The sequence below is a fragment of the Mauremys reevesii genome, linkage group 3, assembly GCF_016161935.1.
Source record: "Mauremys reevesii isolate NIE-2019 linkage group 3, ASM1616193v1, whole genome shotgun sequence".
NCBI lineage: Eukaryota > Metazoa > Chordata > Testudines > Geoemydidae > Mauremys > Mauremys reevesii.
Window position 1 is genome coordinate 64,029,220 of NC_052625.1, and position 20,781 is coordinate 64,050,000.

The window sequence follows — 20,781 nt, forward strand, 5'->3', positions numbered from 1 at the left end:
TTAATTATGTGTATTGCGGTAGCACCTAGGAGCCCATCAAGGACCAGCCCCTCGCTGTGCTGGGCATTGTACAAACACAGAAGAAAAATTTGGTGCCAGGAGATGTGAAGGGCAAACGAGTACAACAGATAGATAAGTGGGGGATTGCTGGCATATCTGAGGGCTCATAATCTGTAATGTCTTTCCCCTCGGCAGTGCTGTTATCCCCAGGCTACAGAGGGGGACAGACTTGCCCAAGGTCACACAGGAAATCTGTAACAGAGCAGGGAATTGACCACGGTCCCCTAAACCCCAGGCAGGCACTCTAACCACTGAGTCATCCTTCCCCTCACCTAGTATATCCCCTTCAGCCCCAGCACCCCCAACCCTCCAGGGGCTCCTCCTGAATCAGCACAGGAGTGAATGCAAACAGCATCATGCCTGGTGCTTTACGGACAGTCACTGAGGCCAGAAAAGATTTGCTGGTGTAGTTGTAATGGTAAAGCTCTCCCTTAGGGTAGACACATCTTATACTGGCTAAAACGGGCTTTTGTCTGTATAGCTTATACCGGTTCACCTTATTTCACACTTTTGTTGGTATAGAACCATCACCCCCAGCCAACGCTGCACTACTGGCACATCCTGCGAGTGTAGACTCGGGTCTAACTCACCATCACAGATCTCCAGCGGGGGCTGGGATCATTCTCCGATTTGCACAGTTGAGGAAAGTGAGGCCCAGGGAAGGGATATGACTTGCCCAAAGTCACACCCGGCTGGGATTAGAACTCTGGATTTCCAGGCTGCCAGCCCTATGCTCAGACCACTAGAGACGCTGATTGCAGGACTGCAGCAATCTCAGCTCAAACAGGCTGAGCCATGTGACCTAACAACATGCGATCAGGGCAGCAGGGTCCGACACAGCAAATATCTTGGCTCACGAATACATAATGGTAACAATCATACACATACACACGCAACGCCTGCCAGCCATCTGGAGCCCACAGAGCTTAACAGACTGTGCATATTGCAATCAGTTCATCCACTCACTGAAGTGCAGCCACCTCTGAGGTGGGGTCCAGCATCTGATTAACAGCTGCAAAGCACAGCACCCCTACAGTTTACGCCAGGAAATGAAATTACAGGTGGATCTTAGGTGGAAGGAATGGGACAAGCAGGCCAAAGATGCCTGCTCTTGTGCAAGGTGTTGAGCACACAGCTGGCAGTAGTGCTCAGGCTGAGAGCAGGTGCTGGCTGTCCTTACCTGGTCCAGTGAGCTTCGAAGAAGGCAGAGTAATACACAATGGTTGGCAGCAGAGCAGAGAAGCACCACAACAGCAGGGTGGGGAAGAACTGGGTGATGATGGGGTTCTGGGAAGGCAAAGAACACACCGTTCACTGCAGTCAATGCAAATCTGGAGGCAGGGCGCGTCGGGGAGGGCAGCGGGCTAACCTGCTGCATCGCCAGTGGCAGAGGACAAGAGCGGCCAGCAGAGCTGAGCATGACTCCGCCCCTTTGGGGACTGTATCAATAGGGGCATTTTCCTCAACCTGGGAATCCTGGATGGGAACCTGCAGCACCTCTGCCTTATCCCCTGGTGAGAAGCGAAAGTCTGGGAGTTGTATAGGGCAGGGAAATGAGGCACCAGCCCAGGCCCTGCTCTGGGACTCATTTGTCTCCATGTAGGGATCTGCCAGGGTGCAGCTACGCCGATTGTTGGGCTGGGGATTTTCCCAAGTGTAGAGGCAGCCTAATGCAGTCACTGTATCCCCTGTAGTTTTCCTTTGCTCTCATAACGCTTTGGTCCCTCGGCACGTCAGCCGAGTGTTTTCTTACTCTCTGTTCTGGTAGGGAGAGCCAGGATTTCCTCCCACTTGCCATGCATGCAAAACTGAGTGCTGGCTGCCAGCCGAAGAGCCCGGCAGTTCCTGGGGAGAGTGGGGATTGCCTGTTTGCCCAGGTTCTGACAAGAGAGGGATTCTCACAGCCTCTCGTAGGGTCCCAGGCAGAATCCTTGGCCGCTCACGTCTCCCCTGCAAATGCAGCCACCTCCAACGCTCTGGCTCCAACAACATGTGCTCCGTTCTACTCCAACAGGCTCTGCAGTGCTGCAGCTCAGGAGGTGGGACAGGGAGTCTGGCTGCTTTCTGCCCTCATGTAACAGAGCAGTGCCCGCACTGCAGTGATGTAGACAAGGCCCTCCCCATCCCACACAGGAGCACTTGAGACCCGTAGGGACCTTGCTCAGCCTGATGGGGCCCAGGCCTAGCCCGTCTGGATAGGTGAGGTGGAGGGACCGGTGCACATTCGTGACCCACCCCCACCTCCCCAGGGCTGTTCCACTCTGTGCCACAGGATGGGATAGGAGGAAGGGGAGGGCTCCTCATTCCTGCACCCATCCCCCTGGCAGGCCTTACATTCAGATACTCCACGGGCTTGGTGACATTGAACTTATCCATGGTGGTGATGATGATGGCGGGAGTGGTTAGGAAGAAGAGGAGGAGGAAGAGGACGACGTTGATAACCAGGCAGCGGATCCACCAGATGAAACCCCGGATGGAGAGGTGTTCCCTGGGGGGAGACAGGGTGCAGAAGCCAGTCAGGAGAGGATCATGGGGGAGGCAGAGGGGAGCCAGAGACATTGGTCTGTGCTGGGCAGAGCCCAGGACATTAACTCTTCAAGGGCTTGAACCCCCTTTAGAGCCACCCAGATCCCACTGCTCCCCATTCTGAGTCAGACCCATGGTCCAGCCAAGCTGTGACTCTACACCCAGATGTTTCAGAGGAAGCTAACCCCTCCAGCCAGCTCTCTGGGCCTGTCAATGGGGATGCTCCCTCTTCCCCCAGCTGCCAAGGGCACTCTGGACTTAGGCCTTTACCAGGCTGTCCGTGCCTCCCTAGCCCTGCTGCGCGGGCTGCTCACCAGTAAATGTTCTGTGGGTCGGGGGCGTAGGTGACGGTCCAGTTGGAGATATGGAGGGACTCGCTGCAGGAGGAGGCCCGGGGCTCCCCGCGGCACACGCACCCCTGGCACTTGCACACGTTGAAGTCTTTGAGGATTCTGGAAGCAAGAGGAAGAGGGAGAGAGAGTGAGGCCTCCCCAGAGGAGGAGATCAGGGAGGCTGAGCCCCAGGCTATTGGGAGGGGACCCTGGGCATTATTTCTAGGCGCTCACACGCCTGCCTGCAAATGACAGTGACTCTCCCTCCCGTCCCCTCCCTAGTCCCATGGCGGGCCCCTTGCGCTCACATGGCTGTAATGGTCTCGTTGTGGAAGGTGACGAAGGCCATACCCAGAGGCTTCTCGTTCACCTTCTCCTTCTCCCGCTTGTAGTCATCCTTCAGCTTCTCCTCCAGCTTGGTGTAATACTCGATGGCCTCCACCTGGACACACAGAGGCGGATCAGAGCCGAGAGCCATGCAACCCCACCAGGCTGCTGCCCTCTCGGGCCCCAGGCCGGACACGCCCCCAAAGGGCATGGTGACACCGCTCCTCCCCGTGTGCTATGGCCAGTGGCAGGGGGCACAACTGGGCTAATCCGGACCAACCGCTTGGTGCATCAACTCCACTTGGTATTAGGATTGCAAGAATCAGAGTTAATGAGGCAAACGTGTGGGAGCTGGGACAGGGGGCTGTTTAGCAAGGAGCAGCAGGGACAGTAACAACAATGGAGGAAAATGAGCTTCCTCTCCTTGGAGGGCCCCGGAGATGCTAAGGGCAGACAAGGGGACAGCAACATGCTGGTAAGCCAGGATTTGGGGGGCGAGCCCTCCTCTGTGTGGGGGCTGGGAGCAGCATGGGGGCAGTCTCCCAGCACCACCAAGCCACTCATGCTATTGCCTAGTGCCCTTCCACCCCCTGCCCCCGCACCTCCTCACAGCCCTTGATGACACAGCAGCACAGGTGGCCACAGGGCTTGGGGTTGATCATCGACGAGGCGTTCTCCTTGGTCTTCAAGTTGGTGAAATAGATTTTCCCACGTTCTGCTTTTTTCCTGCAAGGAGGAGGCGGCGGGAGGGGAAGCAGAGGCTCAGACAGGCCCTTCCCCCTATTGTGACTACCACAGGGGTAACAATCAGGGAGAGAATGCAGGGAGGGTGCTGGCAGAGAGCACAGGGGGCGTGGGGGAGGGATCAGACATGAGCGTGGGGGGCAGGGGTTCTCTCTGCGTATGTGAATCTTGTATATGTATTTTTTTAAGAAGGTTCCCACTCGGCTGAAGCAGAGGCTGCTGGGATTTCATTACACCAGGGTGAATAACCAGGGCCCCTAGGAGTGTGTAACTAACTGTCCCCCCTCGCCGGCACAGCTGCACAGTCCAAAGGTGGGGTTACATCACTAATGACGTCACGGACACTTAAGGCACCACGCTGGGGCGTGGGACAATCCCAGGCTCACTGCGTGACTACAGCAAGTCACTGCCCCTGGGCCTCAGTTCTGATCCTTCCCGGCCTCACAGGGGGGCTGAGAGTCAAATCCGTTATGATCTACGCGGATCAGACACTGTGGTTGTGGTGGGGGCCATACAAGCAGATTGATAACCCCAGAGCAGCCCAGGTAATTCAGCCCTGCCCTACCCCACTCTGCCATGCCCCCAATACCAATGCTTAATGTCTCCTCAAAGTCCTGGGCTCCCCACACACAGCTCTGCCCATACCCCCCTTGCCCTGACCTGCAGCCCCCCAGCTATCCCAGCCCTGGGCTCCCCACACACAGCTCTGCCAGTGCCCCTCATTCCTGCCCTGCAGCCCCCCTGCTATCCCAGCCCTGGGCCCCTCAAGCAGAGTCTATCACTTGAGTCAAACAGTCCCCAATTCCTTTGCTGTTTAGTGGGGCAGACAGGGCTTAGGTAAGGACTAGCCTGAGACCACCCCAGACCTTTTCTCTGTAACCCTCCTGTTGCGGAGTCTCACCCTCTCACCCCAGATGCATCCCGTGTGCTCTCTGCAACACTTCTGGTCTAGGCCTGTTGGGGGCCCCCTATCCATACCCGCCCCCAACTTTACCTCTCTGTATCAAGAAACATCAGCCTGGCCACGTTGTAGCAGGGCCGCGCCTCCAGCACAGTGCAGTTGGAATACGCCTCCCTGCGGACAGGAAACAATTCCAGGCTCATTAGCGATGAGGTGGAAAGCAGCACCTCAAACAAATCCTCCAGCAGCCGGTGGGATTGCTGGGGGCGGGTGGGCACCCAGACTCCATTATCAGGCCTAGTCCCAACCATCAGGGAATTCTGCTAAAGCTGTGCTGGGTGGGTGGGGGGAAATCGCCCATGCACTCTGCTCTTATGGGGGAATGAGGGGGGGAGGAGAGTGCCTGCTTGTAAAGCAGTGCTCTTGGGCTCCTCTTCAGTCCTTTGCCCCTAGAAGAACCAGGGTCTCATTGTGGGGCTTCTAAAAATAGGTGGTGGTGGGGGGAGTCCTTTACTGTTGGAGAGGGTCTGGGTGTACCTCAGCCACCGCCCCCCACTCCATCATCTCCCCTGACATCCCTTGGCTTGGTTGTGTCCAGAGGGATCTCTGCAGGGACAGAGTTGGCACTGAAGAGTTCAGCATTCCCTCTCCCCTGAGGGCTGGGACTAGGGCTGCTTTCTATATTGATTTTTTGACAAAAACCCAAAACATCTGAAAACCAAAAATAGTCAATTCAGAAATGCCGCCATGGGAATTGTCATTTTGGTGCCTTATGTCCACATTCTCCTCTACGAACCAGGCTCCCCTGTTGGACTACATCACTCATGATGCATTGTGGCACTTGGTGCATCATGGGAGACGTAGTCGAGCCCACATAACAGAGTGTAGGCACGAGGCACTTGAACTACAACTCCCATGAAACAGTGCGGTGACGATCCTTTTTAAAAAATTTATTAAATTTTTATAGTTTTTAATTGTTTGCCAAAAAGTTGAAATTTTCTGCAGAGGAAAAATAGTAGCTCAAGCTGGGACCCAGCGTGCATGCACAGACTCACTCAAAATGCTTCTTGATCTTCTCCGACTCAGCATATTTTGAGATCCCGTTAATGAACAGAGTTCGCTTCACCTGGAAGAGACAAAGGGGCCAGGGAAGGGGAGGGCAGTATGGGAACCCAAACTAGGGCAGCACAGGACACCAGGCTGTGACCAAGAGGTGAAGCCACGTCAGGGTTAATGTCAGGCGAGTGGCTCACTTTTTCCTGGCAGTGCCCAGGATTCCACATTTACCAGATTGTCTCCCATCCCCCACTGGCTGGCATGGGGGCAACCCAACACATAGCCAACATTTGCTCCAGCCCAGGTTCTGTCCTGGCGAGATGGTTCTACAACAGCTGCCTGAGCAGAGATGGGGTGGGGGCATTAACTGTAGGCGGCGAGGTGGGTTTCAGTGGGGGAACCTAGAACGTACCTAGCAGAGGCAGTGCCTAGTGGGAAGGGACAGGAGATTGCATACTCGCTGCTGCAGCTCAACTCACCCAGTGGGGGCCCTGGAGACCCTGGGACTGTTACAGTTGTATCAGGGGTGAGGTGCGGGCAAGAACCCTGCATGGGGAGTCACTCCCAGCATGAACAGGGAGGCATGGCTGGGGTGGCAGAGAGAGGGAGGCTGGAAGAGCAGAGAATCCTGGTGGGAGGCCACGCCAGCCTTACCAGGTCATCCTCTTTGTAGCGCATCTTGGAGGTGTGCCGACGCATGCTGTACACCGTCAGCAACAGGTACAGGAAGGCAAAGGACGTGTGCAACCACAGCAGGTTATTTCTGTCACCAGAGAGACATCACTCAGCTGACGCCACCCGTCAGTGCAGTGAACCCACCCCCATCTTGTGCCTGGCCAGTCAGCCAACGTGGGCTACCCCACTCCCTCCAGGGCCAGGCTGCCAGCCAAGGGCACTGTACCTGGGGACAGTCCAACTGGCTGGCATAGTGCATGCATGCTGAAAGGCTGCTACCCAGCGCAGGGCTCAGTGGTGGCATCCCAGAGGCTGCCCCGGGGTTTTTGTTCTGGAGACAGTGGCTGGGAGCTGGCTCTGCAGAGTGAACGAGCTGGGACAGCCTCCCAGGCCTTCCTGGGGCAGCTCCCCCCTGTGGCTCCACCTGACACACTCCAAGGGCCCCCTCCGCCCCCTCCTCGACGTACCTAGAATTCAGGTTAGCGATCGTCGTTCTCCCAAAGCTGTAGGGGTTGTTCTCTGTGGAGAGAGAGAGAGAGACAGACACCTTTAATTCAATCCAGAGGGTTGTGGTTTCGGGTGCCTGGGCTGGGGAGACATGGGGCAGGGCAGGGCTGCTCTGGAAGTCATCCCTGCAATGCCTCTGAAAATAGAGTCACCCTGCAATCCCCGTGAAAGGCTAAAGGGTCAAAGGTTAAGTTTCTGAGCTCCAGTTTTCCTGGCTGAGTTGCAAGGGGGTGAGGGCTCAGCAGAACTCCCCTCCCCACCGAGAGTAAAGCCACCCCCTGCCCCCACAACCACCTCCCTGCCAGCAGGCGCTCCCAGCTGCTACTGTAGGGCCAGGGCAGGAAGCGATGCTCCCTCACCTCGAAAGCCCGTGGACTGACCAGCCCCCGCCGCCAGGACTCTTGCTCGGCTGCTGTGAGCAGGGCTGGCTAATTCCCTTCCAAAGATGGGAAGGGAACAGGGTCAGCCAGAGCCCACCCTCCCCGCACTCACCTAGCAGGTCCCCTGAGAAGTTCACGGGCAGCACGATGCCCACGGAGAGCACGCCCACGGCCACCAGCAGCCCTATGATGTGCCGCTGGAAGGAGAGATAATGGACTGCGTCGGCCCCGCACTTATCCCGGATCTCATCGTCCCTGGCAAGGACACAAAGGTGATGAGGCATTACCTAATAAGGGCATGGGGCCAAATCCCAATAGCCCTTCGGTGCCCAGCGCCAGGGGCACCCGCATGGGTCGCGCTCGGCGCCTTAAGCACCCGGAGCACTAGCCCCTCACACCAGAGCTAACGGAGTTCTAATGACACCATCGCTTAGAGGAGCTGCAGAGCCCTCAGTCCTAGCCCAGGGAGCGGCCAGTTAGGGACCTCAGCACCTTGCAGTCTGGCCTTGCACACGAATCCACTAGCCAACGTCCACCTGCTGCAATTGCTCCCAGCCCCTGCAGGATGGGGACGTGAGGCTCACTCGTGGTGGCCTGCCAGGCAGCTGTGCCCACGCAATCCACTGTCACCTAAACCCCTGCGGGATCCCTATCTGCCAGAGGGGGTAATGGTGCCGACCCCAAGGACTTGAAGACGGCCGTTGGGAGGTTCAGTTCCCAGATGTGCGCTAGCTCGGCTCCAGCGAGCGTGTGGCCGCAGCGGGCTAGCAGCATATGTATGTTCCCAGGGGCCAAGCGAGCTTGCACTTGGGTGGCTGGTCCAAGCTGCTGCTTGTGCTGTTGCAGCCACACTGCTGTTTTTAGGCACTAGCTCAAGCAGATCTCGTGCATCTATCTAGCCGCAATGGGAACCATGCCTGCATAGATGTACTCTTAGTCTCTTTGTGTCCCAATTCCTCAGCTGTAAAACAGAACAGTCCTTCCTTTGTCTGCCTTTTCTAGCTGGCCTGTAAGCTCTGTGGGGCGGGGGCTGTCTCCTACTTCATGCTTGTACAGCACCTAGCGCAAGGGGGCATTGAGCCCCGCGTGAGGCTTCCAGATGCTATGACAAGCAACAAACAACCACACAGCGCCAGGTCTCCACTGCCCCCACTGGTCTCTGGGCCCTGGCAGTGGCTAAGCTCTAGAATCAACACTTGGATTCAAGGGCCACTTACTTTATCCTGAAGATGGCTGTCAGCCAGGAGCAGAAGCCCTGTGCGGAGAGACAATGGGAGCCCCAGGTTACTGAGGGTTCTCTCAGCCCTACTCCCCCTTGGTAGACCCCAAGGAGACCAGCCCTACTGCTCTCTTCTCCCCAGGCAATATAAGGCTCCTCTTCCCTGTTTTCCCCAGGCCCAGTGGTTCCCCCTGCCACGAAAGGGAAGCTAAAAGGGCACACAGACCACAAATGCCCAGGTATGTAGGACCCCGTCACAAGTTCTCCCGACACATCAGTCACTTGCCTGCATATGACACGGGCCAGGCTCAACACCAGCACCAACTGGCTGGTCATCCTCCCAGTTGAGTCATGAGGTCAAAGCAGCCATTTTGCTACATTACAGTGGGCGGTGGGGACAGTGCAGACCCCAATGTTAGCACAGAAGCTCTGTCAGGAAGTCAGCTATCCCAGTGCAGGGTCACATCCCCAGGGGCCACCTCAGCCATCAAACAGGAGAGGAGGAACACACGATGGACTAGAGAGGCAGCAGGAACCAGGCCAGGGCTTCTCATGGTATGGTGCACACCTGGTCAGAGAGCATGTCTCCTGGGAACCACCCTCCTATTTGTTGGCCTACCCAGACCCATCTCATTTCACCAGAGCTGCTTCTGACAGGAAAAGGGGGCAGTAGGGAAACATATCTAGCTTGTAATGGGGTTTAGCAGCTGGATGTGAAGAGGAGCCAGCACCATGTGACCAGCCACCTCTCCTTGGGACTACAGTTTGCTAGCTAGACATCTAATCACTGGTTGGAGGGATGTGGCTGGGAGCCTGGACTCCTGGGTTCCCTTCCCAGCTCTAGGAGAGGAGTATTGTCTAGTGGTTAGAGAATGGGACTAGAAGCCAGGACTCCTGGGTTCTATTCCCTCACTCATTTACATGTGGCTTTTGGGCAAATGGCTTCCCTTCTCTGTGCCTCAGTTTCCCTTCTGCAAAACAGGGATGATGACACCGCCCCATTCCTCCAGGTGCTGGGAGACTTGGCTAACGTGTGATGGCCTATAAGCTGCTCAGCTGGAAGGCAGTGGATTAGTTTTTGCTGCTACTCACGTTGTCCCTCTGGTCGAAGTCCACGGAGCTGGAGACGGAGGTGAGGCGCTCATAGCGGTCGTGGCTGTCGGAGTGCAGAGCGGATGCCACGCTGAAATTACAGAGGGGGGACAATCAAAGGGTTAACGAAGGAGGAGAGAGCAGCTCAGCCAGGAAGCAGCACCCAGGAGGTCAGAGGTTAATTCAGGTCAGTTTGCCCCAGGTGAGATGGAGAGAGAAGAGCCTCAGAGAGCAGAGAGGACAGCTGTTAGTGGAAAGCCCCTCCTCAGACAGCACTGTTCAGACTGGAGTACAAGGGGTGTGCTGCAGTGCACAGGGCCAGTCTCACAGACACCCAGCTCTGCCGGCCTTCGCAGGGACAGACAGAGGGGAGTAGGTGTGAGCAGCTTCCCTGTCCTTCCACTCTCCCTGCTAACCCCTCGCTCCCAGGTCTGGCTGGAGACACCCGCAGCAGCTCAGACAGTCTCAGAGAACATGACGAGTCTGTGCACATGCACAGGAGACAGCAAGGACACAGTAGATTACAGCCATACCCACCAGTGAAGAGGGGCCTGAAAAGGCTGCCACAGGAGAGGTTAGGACTGTTTAGTTTAGAGAGGCGATGAATAAGAGGTGACCCAATAAAGGGACACACAATAACCAATGGTAGGTCAGTAGCACGTAGGTCAGTTGGGAGCTCCAGTTTTCCCCTTTAAAACCCAACAGCAAGGAGGTGCCCCATGAAATTAAGAGGCAAACTTTAAAACTTATGAAAGGAAGAGATACCCCACACAATGTGAACAGTACCCTGTGGAACTCTCTGCCACAGGATATTATTGAGGACAAGAGCCAAGCAAGGTTAAAAGACAGTAAGAAAGAGACATTTATAGGAATAAATATAAAATCACAGTTACTAGCTAGGATAGAAATGTTTGAGGGCTAGAAACACTTCAGCTGATCGTCAATTGCCAGGGCTTCCTATACAGGGAGGTTATTCTAAAACAGTGGTTCCCAAACTTTAACAACCTGTGAACCCCTTTCACCATAATGTGAAGTCTTGCGAACTCCCTCCTAAAAATGAGTATTTCCAGGGATTTTCTCTTTTACCTAAGTATAAATTATAAAAGCAGTGATCTTGGAAATATAAAATTTGTTTTTATGACATGCTTATTACACATTATTAATTATTATTTATCATGACAGTATTTTTATTACATTATGAAAACGGCAACACTCTTCCAAGATCTCACTTTCGTAGCTTGTATCACTTTGATTAAGCCTGTTATAAAACAAGGCTCCTATGTTTCATCAAGAAGTATCAGATGTGAAACAGCATGAAGGTATCTAAGAAGCCAACTCCTCTTACACAAGCATTCAGGTCTTGAGCAGTTCAGGTAAACAACACACGTTACAACAAAGCTTAAACTTGTTCTTCATCATAATTTTAAAAACAACACTAACTGCCTATTTAATATTAAAAACAGCAAAAAAATATCCACCTCCTTTTCCATTTCTTATAAGGAGGCTTGAAGTTTAAATCTCCTCAGTGTGATAGTGATGCTTGCTTTGATCTGCTTAGTTCTTGGAAGCCCAGGGGCTTCCAAGCTGCTGGTCCTGTGCTGCCCGGGGTCCCTAGGGACAGCTCTGTCCGCCATTAGGGAATTTTTTCCTGAGAACCCCCTGTAACATTTCGTGAACTCTCGGGGGTTCACGAACCCCAGTTTGGGAACCACTGTTCTAGAATTATCCCCTAGAGGGGTTCTTGGACATTCTTCTGAAGCACTTGGCATTAGTGAACAATGTCAGAGATAGGATCCTGGAAAAGATGGACCACTGGGATGGGTCAATTGCTATGTCCTTCTGGATGAATAAGTGGTTTGGTGTGAGAGTGAATTAAAAAAAAAAGTAGTAGTATGTATGTTAAACACACAGTGTAGCAAATATATTCATGCAAAATATTATAAAATATTTCATTTCCAAGATCATTCCAAATGGCAGATGAAATTCAATGCTGATAAGTGCAAAGTAACACTCATTAGGAAAAAAAAAATCCCAACTATACATATACAGTGATGGGTTCTAAGTTAACTGTTACTCCCCCAGAAAGAGATCTTGGAGTAACTGTAGATAGTTCTCTGAAAACCACTGCTCAATGCACAGCAGCGGTCAAGAAGGTTAACAGTATGTTAGGAACTATTAGGAAAGGGACAGATGATAAGACAGAAAATACCATAGTGCCACAGTACGCCCACACCTTGAATACTGTGTTCAGTTCTGGTCACCCCGTCTCAAAAAGCTCATAGCGGAACTGGAAAAGGTTCAGAGAAAGGCACTGAGGTCCCTAACTGGCCACTCTCGGGGCTACCTTAAACCTCTACGAGAAGCTGGGAATGGAAGACTGCATGCGTCACTCCATGATTTCTTCCATGATTTCCCCAACTCCTCACCCTGAGCGTCTCTTCCCTTATTCTCTGGTCCTGCCTGCACACCTCCATCATGACTCCCTCTCATGCTCTGCAAGCTGGTTCAAGAGCAGGGGGGCTTGGGAGTAGCAGCTTGCCCCCCCTTGAAACTGGAAACCCTAGAGCTGGGAAACACAGGGGCAGGCGAAAGGAGAGGCCTGGCTGAGGTTCCTTCCCTGCTCCTCAAAGCCAGGCCCGGCAGGGTTTGCTTCATAGCCTCAGCCGGGTCCGTACTGCAGAGTCTGGCTGGAAATTCCTTCTCAAAGGGTTAGGAAAACAGAGGGAAGACAGTTCGCGTAGGGGGCTGGGTTAATAAGAACGTAAGAGTGGCAATACTAGGTCAGACCAATGGTTCATCTAGCCCAGTATCCTCTCTCTGACAATGGGCCTTGCCAGATACTTCTGGCAGTTGGAGGTTTAGGGACACCCAGGGCGTGGAGTTGTGTCCCTGACCATCTTTGGCTAATAGCCATTGATGGACCTACACGCCATGAACTTATCTAATTCTTTTTTGAACCAGTTATAGGTTTGGCCTTCACAACATCCCCTGGCAAGGAGTTCCACAGATTGACTGTGTGAAGAAAACCTGCTGTCTATTAATTTCATTGGGTGATTCCTTGTTCTCACGTCATGTGAAGGGGTAAATAACACTTCTTTAGTCACTTTAGCCACACCAGTCATGATTTTATAGACCTTTACCAGATCCACCCATAGTTGTCTCTTTTCTAAGCTGAGGCGTGCAAGTCTTTTTAATCTCTCCTCATGTGGAAGCTGTTCTATACCCCTAATTATTTCTGTTGCCCTTCTCAGTACCATTTTGAATTCGAATGTATCTTTTTTGAGATGGGGCGACCAGATCTGCACGCGGTATTCAAGATGTGGGCGTATCATGGATTTATATAGTGGCATTATAATATTTTCTGTCTTATTATCTATCCCTTTCCTAATGGTTCCTAACATTGTTAACTTTTTTTGACTCGGCTGCACATTGAATAGATGTTTTCAGAGAACTATCCACAAGGACTCCAAGGTCTCTTTCTTGAGTGGTAGCAGCTAATTTAGACCCCATCATTTTATATGTATAGTTGGGATGATGTTTTCCAATGTGCATCACTTTGCACTTAGCAACACTGAATTTCATTTGCTATTTCCCACCCCTCTTCACCCCCCCAGTTTAGTGAGATCGCTTTGGCACTTTGCAGTCAGCTTTGGACTAAACTATCTTGAGTAATTTTGTATAGTCGGCAAATGTTGCCACCTTTCTATTCACCCCTTTTCCACACCAATTATCTGGATTAAGCAAATTGTTCAGGGAGCAATAGAAGGGGAGGAGGTAATTTCTGCCCAGAGAAGGTGGTGATGATGGAAGTCAGGATCCTGGAATGCTTTGCAGTAGTAGCATCACAGCTGAGAAGGAAACGAGGCCAGAGAACAAAGCGGGGGACCTGAACATGCACTTGGAGCTTGAGAAAGTGGGAGTTAGGCTGCTGAGGAAGCAAAGGTGGAGCAATGTGATTACCTGAGGTGGGAATTATAAACAGCAGGACACTCAGAGAGTTCTAGCAGTGAAGAGGGGAGGTCTGGAGATGGCTAAGCCCTGAAAGCCTCCAGTAGGCAGAGACCTGCTTCAAGGAGCACACAATGGCTGGGATACAGCATATGCTGTGGCAGCTGGACCTCAGCTCTGCAGCACTGGCCCTGAACCACATAGCAGTTGGGTATGGCAGATTTGGGGGCAGCTTGCTGCTGAAGCGTTCAAGGCTGGCTGATGTGGGACATGCAGAAGGCCTCTTTTTATGAGCAAAGACGAAGATGGCTGTGCACAGATAAGCCACAAGCTAGTTGCTGTTCTGGACAAGATTGGAGCTGTGGGCAAAGGAGCAGCTGAAGTCACCGAGAAGAGAAACAGTGGGAGAGTCCCAGCAGGCTAAAACCCTGGAAGGGGAAAGGAGGGATGAATTGAAGGAAGTGGGAAAACTTGGCAGCAATAGGAACAGAGGGAAACATGGAGCCATTCAAACTGGACCCTCATAACAGGCACTACCAGGCAGAGGATCAGATGGAGAAGAGCCCAAGGGAGGTCAGGGGCCCAGCAAGAGGCAAATGGTCCCTGGTAAGGCCTATGATGATACGTGTTGCCTGCCAAGTGTCCTGAGAAGAGACTGGAGAACAGCAGAGCAGCTCTGGAAGAACTTAGCTCTCCCTCCATCCCAGCTGCCACCTACATAGGAATTAATGCCATGAGCAAAGGGTGATTAGAAAGGGGTGTGGGAAGAAATAAGAGCGAAAAGCTGATGAGACAGATGCTTGCAGGTCTCAGGCGCCATATGCAGACACACCCCTCCACAGGGGAGAGCCCTTCTCTCCATTGCCCTGGGAGACTTACATTGGGATCCCGCACTCAGCTCTGGGCCCCTCAGTTCCACATGCCTTATGGCCCAGAGCAGGGAGAGGCTAGCTCCTCTCTCTGGCTCCATCGCTGGGTGACTGTGTTCTGTTCTGGGCTCCTCGGTACCAGAAAGACAACAAACCGAGGGTGTGCAGAGAAGGGCAGCGAGGGACCAATTTAGAGAAAAAAGTAAGGCGGGTTAAATCAGACGAGCTTGGCTCGGCAATGAGAGAATGTGAACTGAGTGTGGGGAGGAGGAGGAGAGGGTCTGTTTAGGGGGATGCAGGGGGGCATAGGTCAGACTAGATGATCATAATGGTTCTTCTGACCTTAAAGTCTATGAGTAATGCTGCAACATTAACAAAAGGATTATTCCGAATGACACTTGGGAGACACTTCCTGAAGTGAGATACCCTGGGCTCCCACCGGGCGCTGGCAACTAGGACGTTTAACGCCAGGCTGGGAAAAGCTCTAGCAAAACTTGCTGTAGGGCCTGATCCTGCCTGTTGAGCCGGTCGAGATGGGACCGGGCAGGCCTTCCCCCCCATCTGCATCATCCAGAATTCGCTTTCTGCGCAGCTATGACTCACTGGAGGAGTGAAAATCCTGTGCACAGGGAAACGAACACATACAGCACCCACCAGGGGGAGCCAGCGGGCAACGTGTTGCCAGGCAGATGACAGGGAAGGTTTGCAGCGGCCTGATGTCGATGTGATGCAGGCAGCCGCGTGGGTGGGGAGCCCTGCAGGGCTGTGAGCTCCCCACTCCTACCTGAGAGATGCGGGCTGGTCTCCTTATGGCACGGAGCCGGCCTTCTCCTTCGCTTCAGCTGACTCACTGGCTGACTCACCAATTGTGCGGGGGCTCCCCGGGGGCCAGATGACGGAGAGGCCCAGGGCGGAAGCAGACAGACAGGAGTGTGCAGGGACAGACTGACACAAAAACACAGCACATGAAGCTGCCAGATATTTGCTAGCAAGGAGCAACGTTACAGTGGGAACCTACCAGGCTCACTGTGGCTGGCGTTGCCTCTCCGTGGGTGCGGTGTCCGGGCCCAGTTTATAACTGGGGGAGGGGAGCTGCTGTCAGCCATGGAGGAGGAGGGGTCTGGCCGGGGTTTCCTCCCTCAGCTCCATGACTTGGAGGTGAGCCTCACATCAAGGTTCAAACGGCAGGTTGGGGAGACCGCCCCCCCGAGGCCTGTGCCTGCTGCTGGCTGAGAAAGAGGGAGGAAGAACTGGGAGAAGCCGCGGAGTTTCTCTGGACGTGTTTGCTCTAGGCCCCGGTAGCGGGTGGTGTGAAAGGTCTGTCCCATCTCTGCTGCCTCGCTCACACTGAATGGACTCAAAGAGCAACCAGTACCTGCTTGCATCACCCCGGGCAGAACCCACAGCTAGATCTGCGCCTCCCCCCAGCCAGCACCGTGGCCAGGAGAGATGGGGCCTCTCTCTAGGTGGGGCCCAGCACCCACATTGTTAGCAAAAAGGCAGGTAAGTTAGTCTGGGAACAGTTCACCACACAGCCTCACCAAGATTCAAACACAAGAAAAGCTGCAGGATTTGGGACAAGCATGAGATGCTCTCTCCCTGCATAGGCGCACACGGCTACAGGCAGCAGCCCTCCACCTGTAGTCCCCACGCCGGCAGCGCAGCATTAGCCTGAGTCCCATCAGCCAGCCAGGGCCCACGTGCAGGAGGATGAGTGACTGGGCACTGGTGCTTCCTGCATCACCCCAAGTGAGCCAGACACACAGAACGAGGGCGAGACGCTTTCTCAAGCCAAAGGCTGCAGACTGTGGCTCTGCACAAAGGACCAAGAGTGCCAGAGTGGGGGAAAACGGCAGGATGGTCCTCTGCTACCTCACGTGCCCTGCCCACAGCCCCTATGACCTGGCTCCAGTGCCAAGCGGGGCAGCAATGGGAACTTGACAAGCACAGAGCACTCCCGAGATGTTGTCAGTTTCTGTTGCTGCCTTGCTCGCCCCTGGTGCTGAGCAGAACTTAGAAGACAGGCACCAGTTTGCTGCGTACTGCCTCCCACCCTGGTCCTGCATGACGGTGAGAGCCAATCACCCCCCATCCAGGCTAGACAGTGTAGCCAGTTAAAGCAGCACAAGAAAGAATCAGTGATCAGACCTAAGCCTCTGACTGCCAGTTGCTGGGGCTGGATGACAGGGGCTGGATCACTTGATGATCGCCTGTTCTGTTCATTCCCTCTGAAGCATCTGTTACCAGTCACTGTCGGAAGACAGGATACTGGGCTAGCTGGACCTTGGGTCTGACCCAGCGTGACCGTTCTTATGTTCTAGGCTGTGGCTCTGTGGGAGATGGAACATTTTTAAGAAGAAGTCAAAATGCAAAGGGACATCCCCAGTGGGGAAACAAGAAGAATGTGTGGCTGTACAAGGGGCTATTCAGAGCAGCTATACTCGCTGCTGGGGTCTACAATGCGCAGTGCCAAGCCAAGGTACCAGGTGGTGCTGGCAATGGTTCTGTAATAGGAAGCTCATGTCTGCATTACTGGCTGAGCTGGAGGGAGGGATTGGGAAGATGGGACAGTGCACCAGTCCATTATTCACAGCTGCTTACTCTTCAGGTGTGGTAGCTGAATTCTGGCTCCCTTAAGGCTTATACGATCAAAGCCTATCTCTGAACAGAGGGTGAGAGAAACCCCTTTCCCTACTCACCCCAATAAAACAGCAATAATGACAGGTGGTCTGTATCCAGGGTGCCCAAGGATCCCTGTTGCCTCTCTATCCATAGACACATAGGGGAAGGGTGGAAGAAAAGATCTAGGGGTAAGCAGTGTGAGGACCCAACGAGCCTTTGGAAACGGGCATGATTTTGTCCCTGTCTCTGTTCCAGCACACACATGAATTTGTGGTGAAGCAGGGTGAGTGCTGTGGTACCCTCCCAGGATCACAGTGGCATTGTTGTTGTTTGAGAGGGACCAGAACAAGCCCCGTCCCTTCCCAGCTTTGATGTATGATTGAAGAAGCTGCATTGATCAGGAGACACTAATCCCAGCCCTGAACCCCTAGTCATTTCCAAAGGAAAAAAACAGGAGAGAGAGGGAAGGAAAAATACCCTGAAAAAACAACAACATACTATTCCCGCTCCTCTCGCTCCATGTGCCAGTTCCGCCGCCTGGGGGCAGAGAGACAAAAAGGGAGGGTTACAACAATGGGAACTTTGCAGTACCCACAGGGAGCCTCCTCGGCCCCAGTAGACACAGCGCTGGGTTGCTCCTCACCATCCTGGGGAGAAACCTGTCAACAATCAGATCAGAGAGAGAAAATAAAGGAAAAACTTCCTTGCAGCACTCAGTTTCCCAGCACGCTGCAGGCTCCTCAGGACAAGGCCCTGTCACATTTGTCTGGAAATCTCATGCACATCTCTTGTCATAAATATAGAGGGAAGGGTAACAACCTTTATGTATGCAGTAGCATAAAATCCCTCCTTGGCAGCTGCACTGAATCTCCTTACCTGTGAAGGGGTAAGCAGTTTAAATAACCTAGTTGGCACCGGACCAGAAGGACCAAGGAGGAAAGAAGATACTTTCAAATCTGAGGGGGGAGGAGGGGCAGAGGATTTGTTTGTTGTTCTCTTTGTTTGTTCCCTCTTGGGACGGAGGGAGAAGCCAAGCAGGTACAACATTTCCTGAAAATATGCCTGGAATAATCAATCTAAAACCACAGAAATTGTAAGTAGGGTAAGAAAATGCGTTAGGTTCTCTTTTGTTTTAGCTTGTGAATTTCTATGATACAGAGGTAGTTTTATTCCTGTTTTTGTAACTGTGAAGCTGAGCCCAGAGGGGAGTCCTCTTTTTATTACCCTGTAAAGTTACCTTCCATCCTGATTTTGCAGGTGTGATTCTTTTACTTTTTTCTTTATTATAAAGTTCTTCTTTTAAGAACCTGGTTGATTTCAGTGTCCTGAAGACAAAGGGTCTGGCCTGTGCTCACACTGCTAACCAATTAGTTGGTATATTATTCTCAAGCCTCCCCAGGAACGGGGGTAAAGGAGCTTGGGGGGATATTTTGGGGGAATAGGGATTCCAAGTGACCCTTCCCTGAATTTTTGTGTAAATCACTTGGTGGTGGCAGCAATACCATCCAAGGACAAGGAAAGGAATTTGTGCCTGGGGGCAGTTTTAACCTAAGCTGGTAGAATATAAGCTTGGGGGGGGGTGTCTTTCAGGCGGGTCCCCACATCTGTACCCCAGAATTCAGAGTGGGAGGGGAACCCTGATACCTCTGATGCTGGCTCCGTCTGTAACACACACCGATGAGATCTGCACTGCAGTAGAGGCAGTCAAGAGAAGGGTCTTTAGTTTGGAGTGGGAGACCCTAGGATGTGCTGGACTCTGGGAACCTCTCAGGTTCTACTTGAGTTTGCATCTAAATCTGGGGTTTTGCAGAACATTTTCCCCATCACTTAAACTATTGCTTCCCCAAACGGAATGAAACAAACATTGTTTTTCCCTCCTGAGCCAATGCAAACAGTGTCTTCAAGGACAGATTAGCTTGCCCGGCCTCAGGGAATTAAATAAGGAAATACACAGCAGCCCAGAACTCAGGGAACCCCCAAAACTCCAAGTTCTGTCCCAAATCTAGAGCCAACAATATACAAGTGGCTCCTAAATCTGGTGAAATGAGTTCTCCACTCCCTAGTCCTGGTGCAAAACGAGTGTAAGGCCCAGGGAAGTCACGCGTACCCATGATGCACAGCTCTTTACAAACGTGCTGAGTAATCTGTCTTGCCATTCCAGCAGAGAGGTCACCACAACCAAGTGGGATCCTCCTATGGCAGCTACAAAAGAAAGGGAAAACACCAGCTGATCTTCAGGAACTGCCCTCCCTGGGAATGTCAGCCCAGCTCCAGCCCAGACTGGGCCAGCTGCTGAAGAATCGAGCCTGGTGAGCTGAGAGAACTGCACTCACTGGGGCCGCTGATCTGGTGCTGCCGTTCCAGGCTAGGCCAAGATCCCTGCAAGGCTAAGTCAGAGGAACCCGCTGGTTCAGCCTCCCTTCCCGTCTCTCTTTTGTTCCTTCCCTTGAGCGGTTCTTGTGCCTGGAGGCCTCTCCCTACAGTGCTGTCCGGCCAGCCCAGACTGACAGAGAGGGAAGGAGGCCCTGTGTTTTATGTTTAGGACAAGCTGCTCTGCCTTTCCTAGAGGCGGAGACCACTGAAGATGATGGTAAAACCCCACTGACTCCCAGGGACGCAGGATTTGACCCATGTTCCATTGTCTGGTGCATCCCGAATGGGCTGCATGAAAGTGTCACATCACAGAACTCTCTCCTCCCTGGCAGGGGCCAAAGAGTCACCAGTGACATGAGGGAAGACCAGGAGCACTGGAGCCAGGGAAGCACCTATCTGGGAGAGCCTCAGATTGAGGGTGCTGCCCTCTGGCCCTGGCCCTCAATGCAGCCTTTCCCGCCACACACTGATGCAGCTGACCCAGCTTCCACCAGCAGAAGTGGAGACAAATCAGGGCCACCCACGCACAGTGTGCAAGGCGCAGCCTATAGGATGGTTTAGATTAAGAAATTAGTGGAAGTTGCATTTAGGGCCTAAATTAGCCTAAGTGTAGAGGAGTCAGGGGAATGGAGGTTGTGAGTTAGGGAGGAGCTGGAGACAGTAAGATGGGAAAACTGCATTTAGCAAGGACGTGAGCCAGGGTTATGGTGCCGTTATGTTTTGGTTACAACTGCTTCAAGCAGGGTTTCTAATGAGTGTTTTTGAGAATTGTGAATGTTTATTATAATTCTGTCTGTATTGATAGTACGGGAAGGACATTGGGTCAGATGTTCCTTTACATAAAGTGTAATGTAAAGAGCCAATAAGGAGGAGGAGGAAATGTAATTATGGTAAGGGGCAGTGTAATGTTAAGTAGTATGATAATAGATTATAAAATAAAAGGAGTCGATTTGTTAATTTGGAAGGAGCTCCAATAAACGTCCAAAGGGCCCTGTTCGGTTCCAGGATCATCAGGCTGTTGTCAGTGGACTGATCACTCATTGATTTCATAGTAATTGCATGCCTGTTTGCTTAGCAATGCAGGCTGCTTTTGAATAAAGTTGGGTTTTATCATTCTAAGTGATGCCTAGTGGTCCTCTGCTAAATGCAT

At 52.8% G+C, this 20,781-nt stretch overlaps 1 protein-coding gene across 5 annotated transcripts in view; it reads right to left on the bottom strand.

The window, feature by feature from the left end:
* TMEM63B (transmembrane protein 63B) overlaps positions 1 to 20,781 on the bottom strand; it is an 88,155-nt gene that overhangs the window by 11,607 nt on the left and 55,767 nt on the right. For 4 of the 5 annotated variants that reach the window (XM_039528948.1, XM_039528949.1, XM_039528951.1 and 1 more), the window contains 13 exons: positions 17,757 to 17,795; positions 9,820 to 9,910; positions 8,726 to 8,763; positions 7,621 to 7,763; positions 7,089 to 7,140; positions 6,601 to 6,709; positions 5,946 to 6,016; positions 4,984 to 5,064; positions 3,848 to 3,971; positions 3,227 to 3,360; positions 2,901 to 3,038; positions 2,395 to 2,548; positions 1,241 to 1,347 (listed from right to left, as the gene is read on the bottom strand). In XM_039528948.1, the coding sequence (XP_039384882.1) occupies positions 1,241 to 1,347; positions 2,395 to 2,548; positions 2,901 to 3,038; positions 3,227 to 3,360; positions 3,848 to 3,971; positions 4,984 to 5,064; positions 5,946 to 6,016; positions 6,601 to 6,709; positions 7,089 to 7,140; positions 7,621 to 7,763; positions 8,726 to 8,763; positions 9,820 to 9,910; positions 17,757 to 17,795 (1,281 nt within the window). The remainder of the gene's footprint in view (positions 1 to 1,240; positions 1,348 to 2,394; positions 2,549 to 2,900; positions 3,039 to 3,226; positions 3,361 to 3,847; positions 3,972 to 4,983; positions 5,065 to 5,945; positions 6,017 to 6,600; positions 6,710 to 7,088; positions 7,141 to 7,620; positions 7,764 to 8,725; positions 8,764 to 9,819; positions 9,911 to 17,756; positions 17,796 to 20,781) is intronic. The other variant, XM_039528950.1, reaches the window with a different exon arrangement.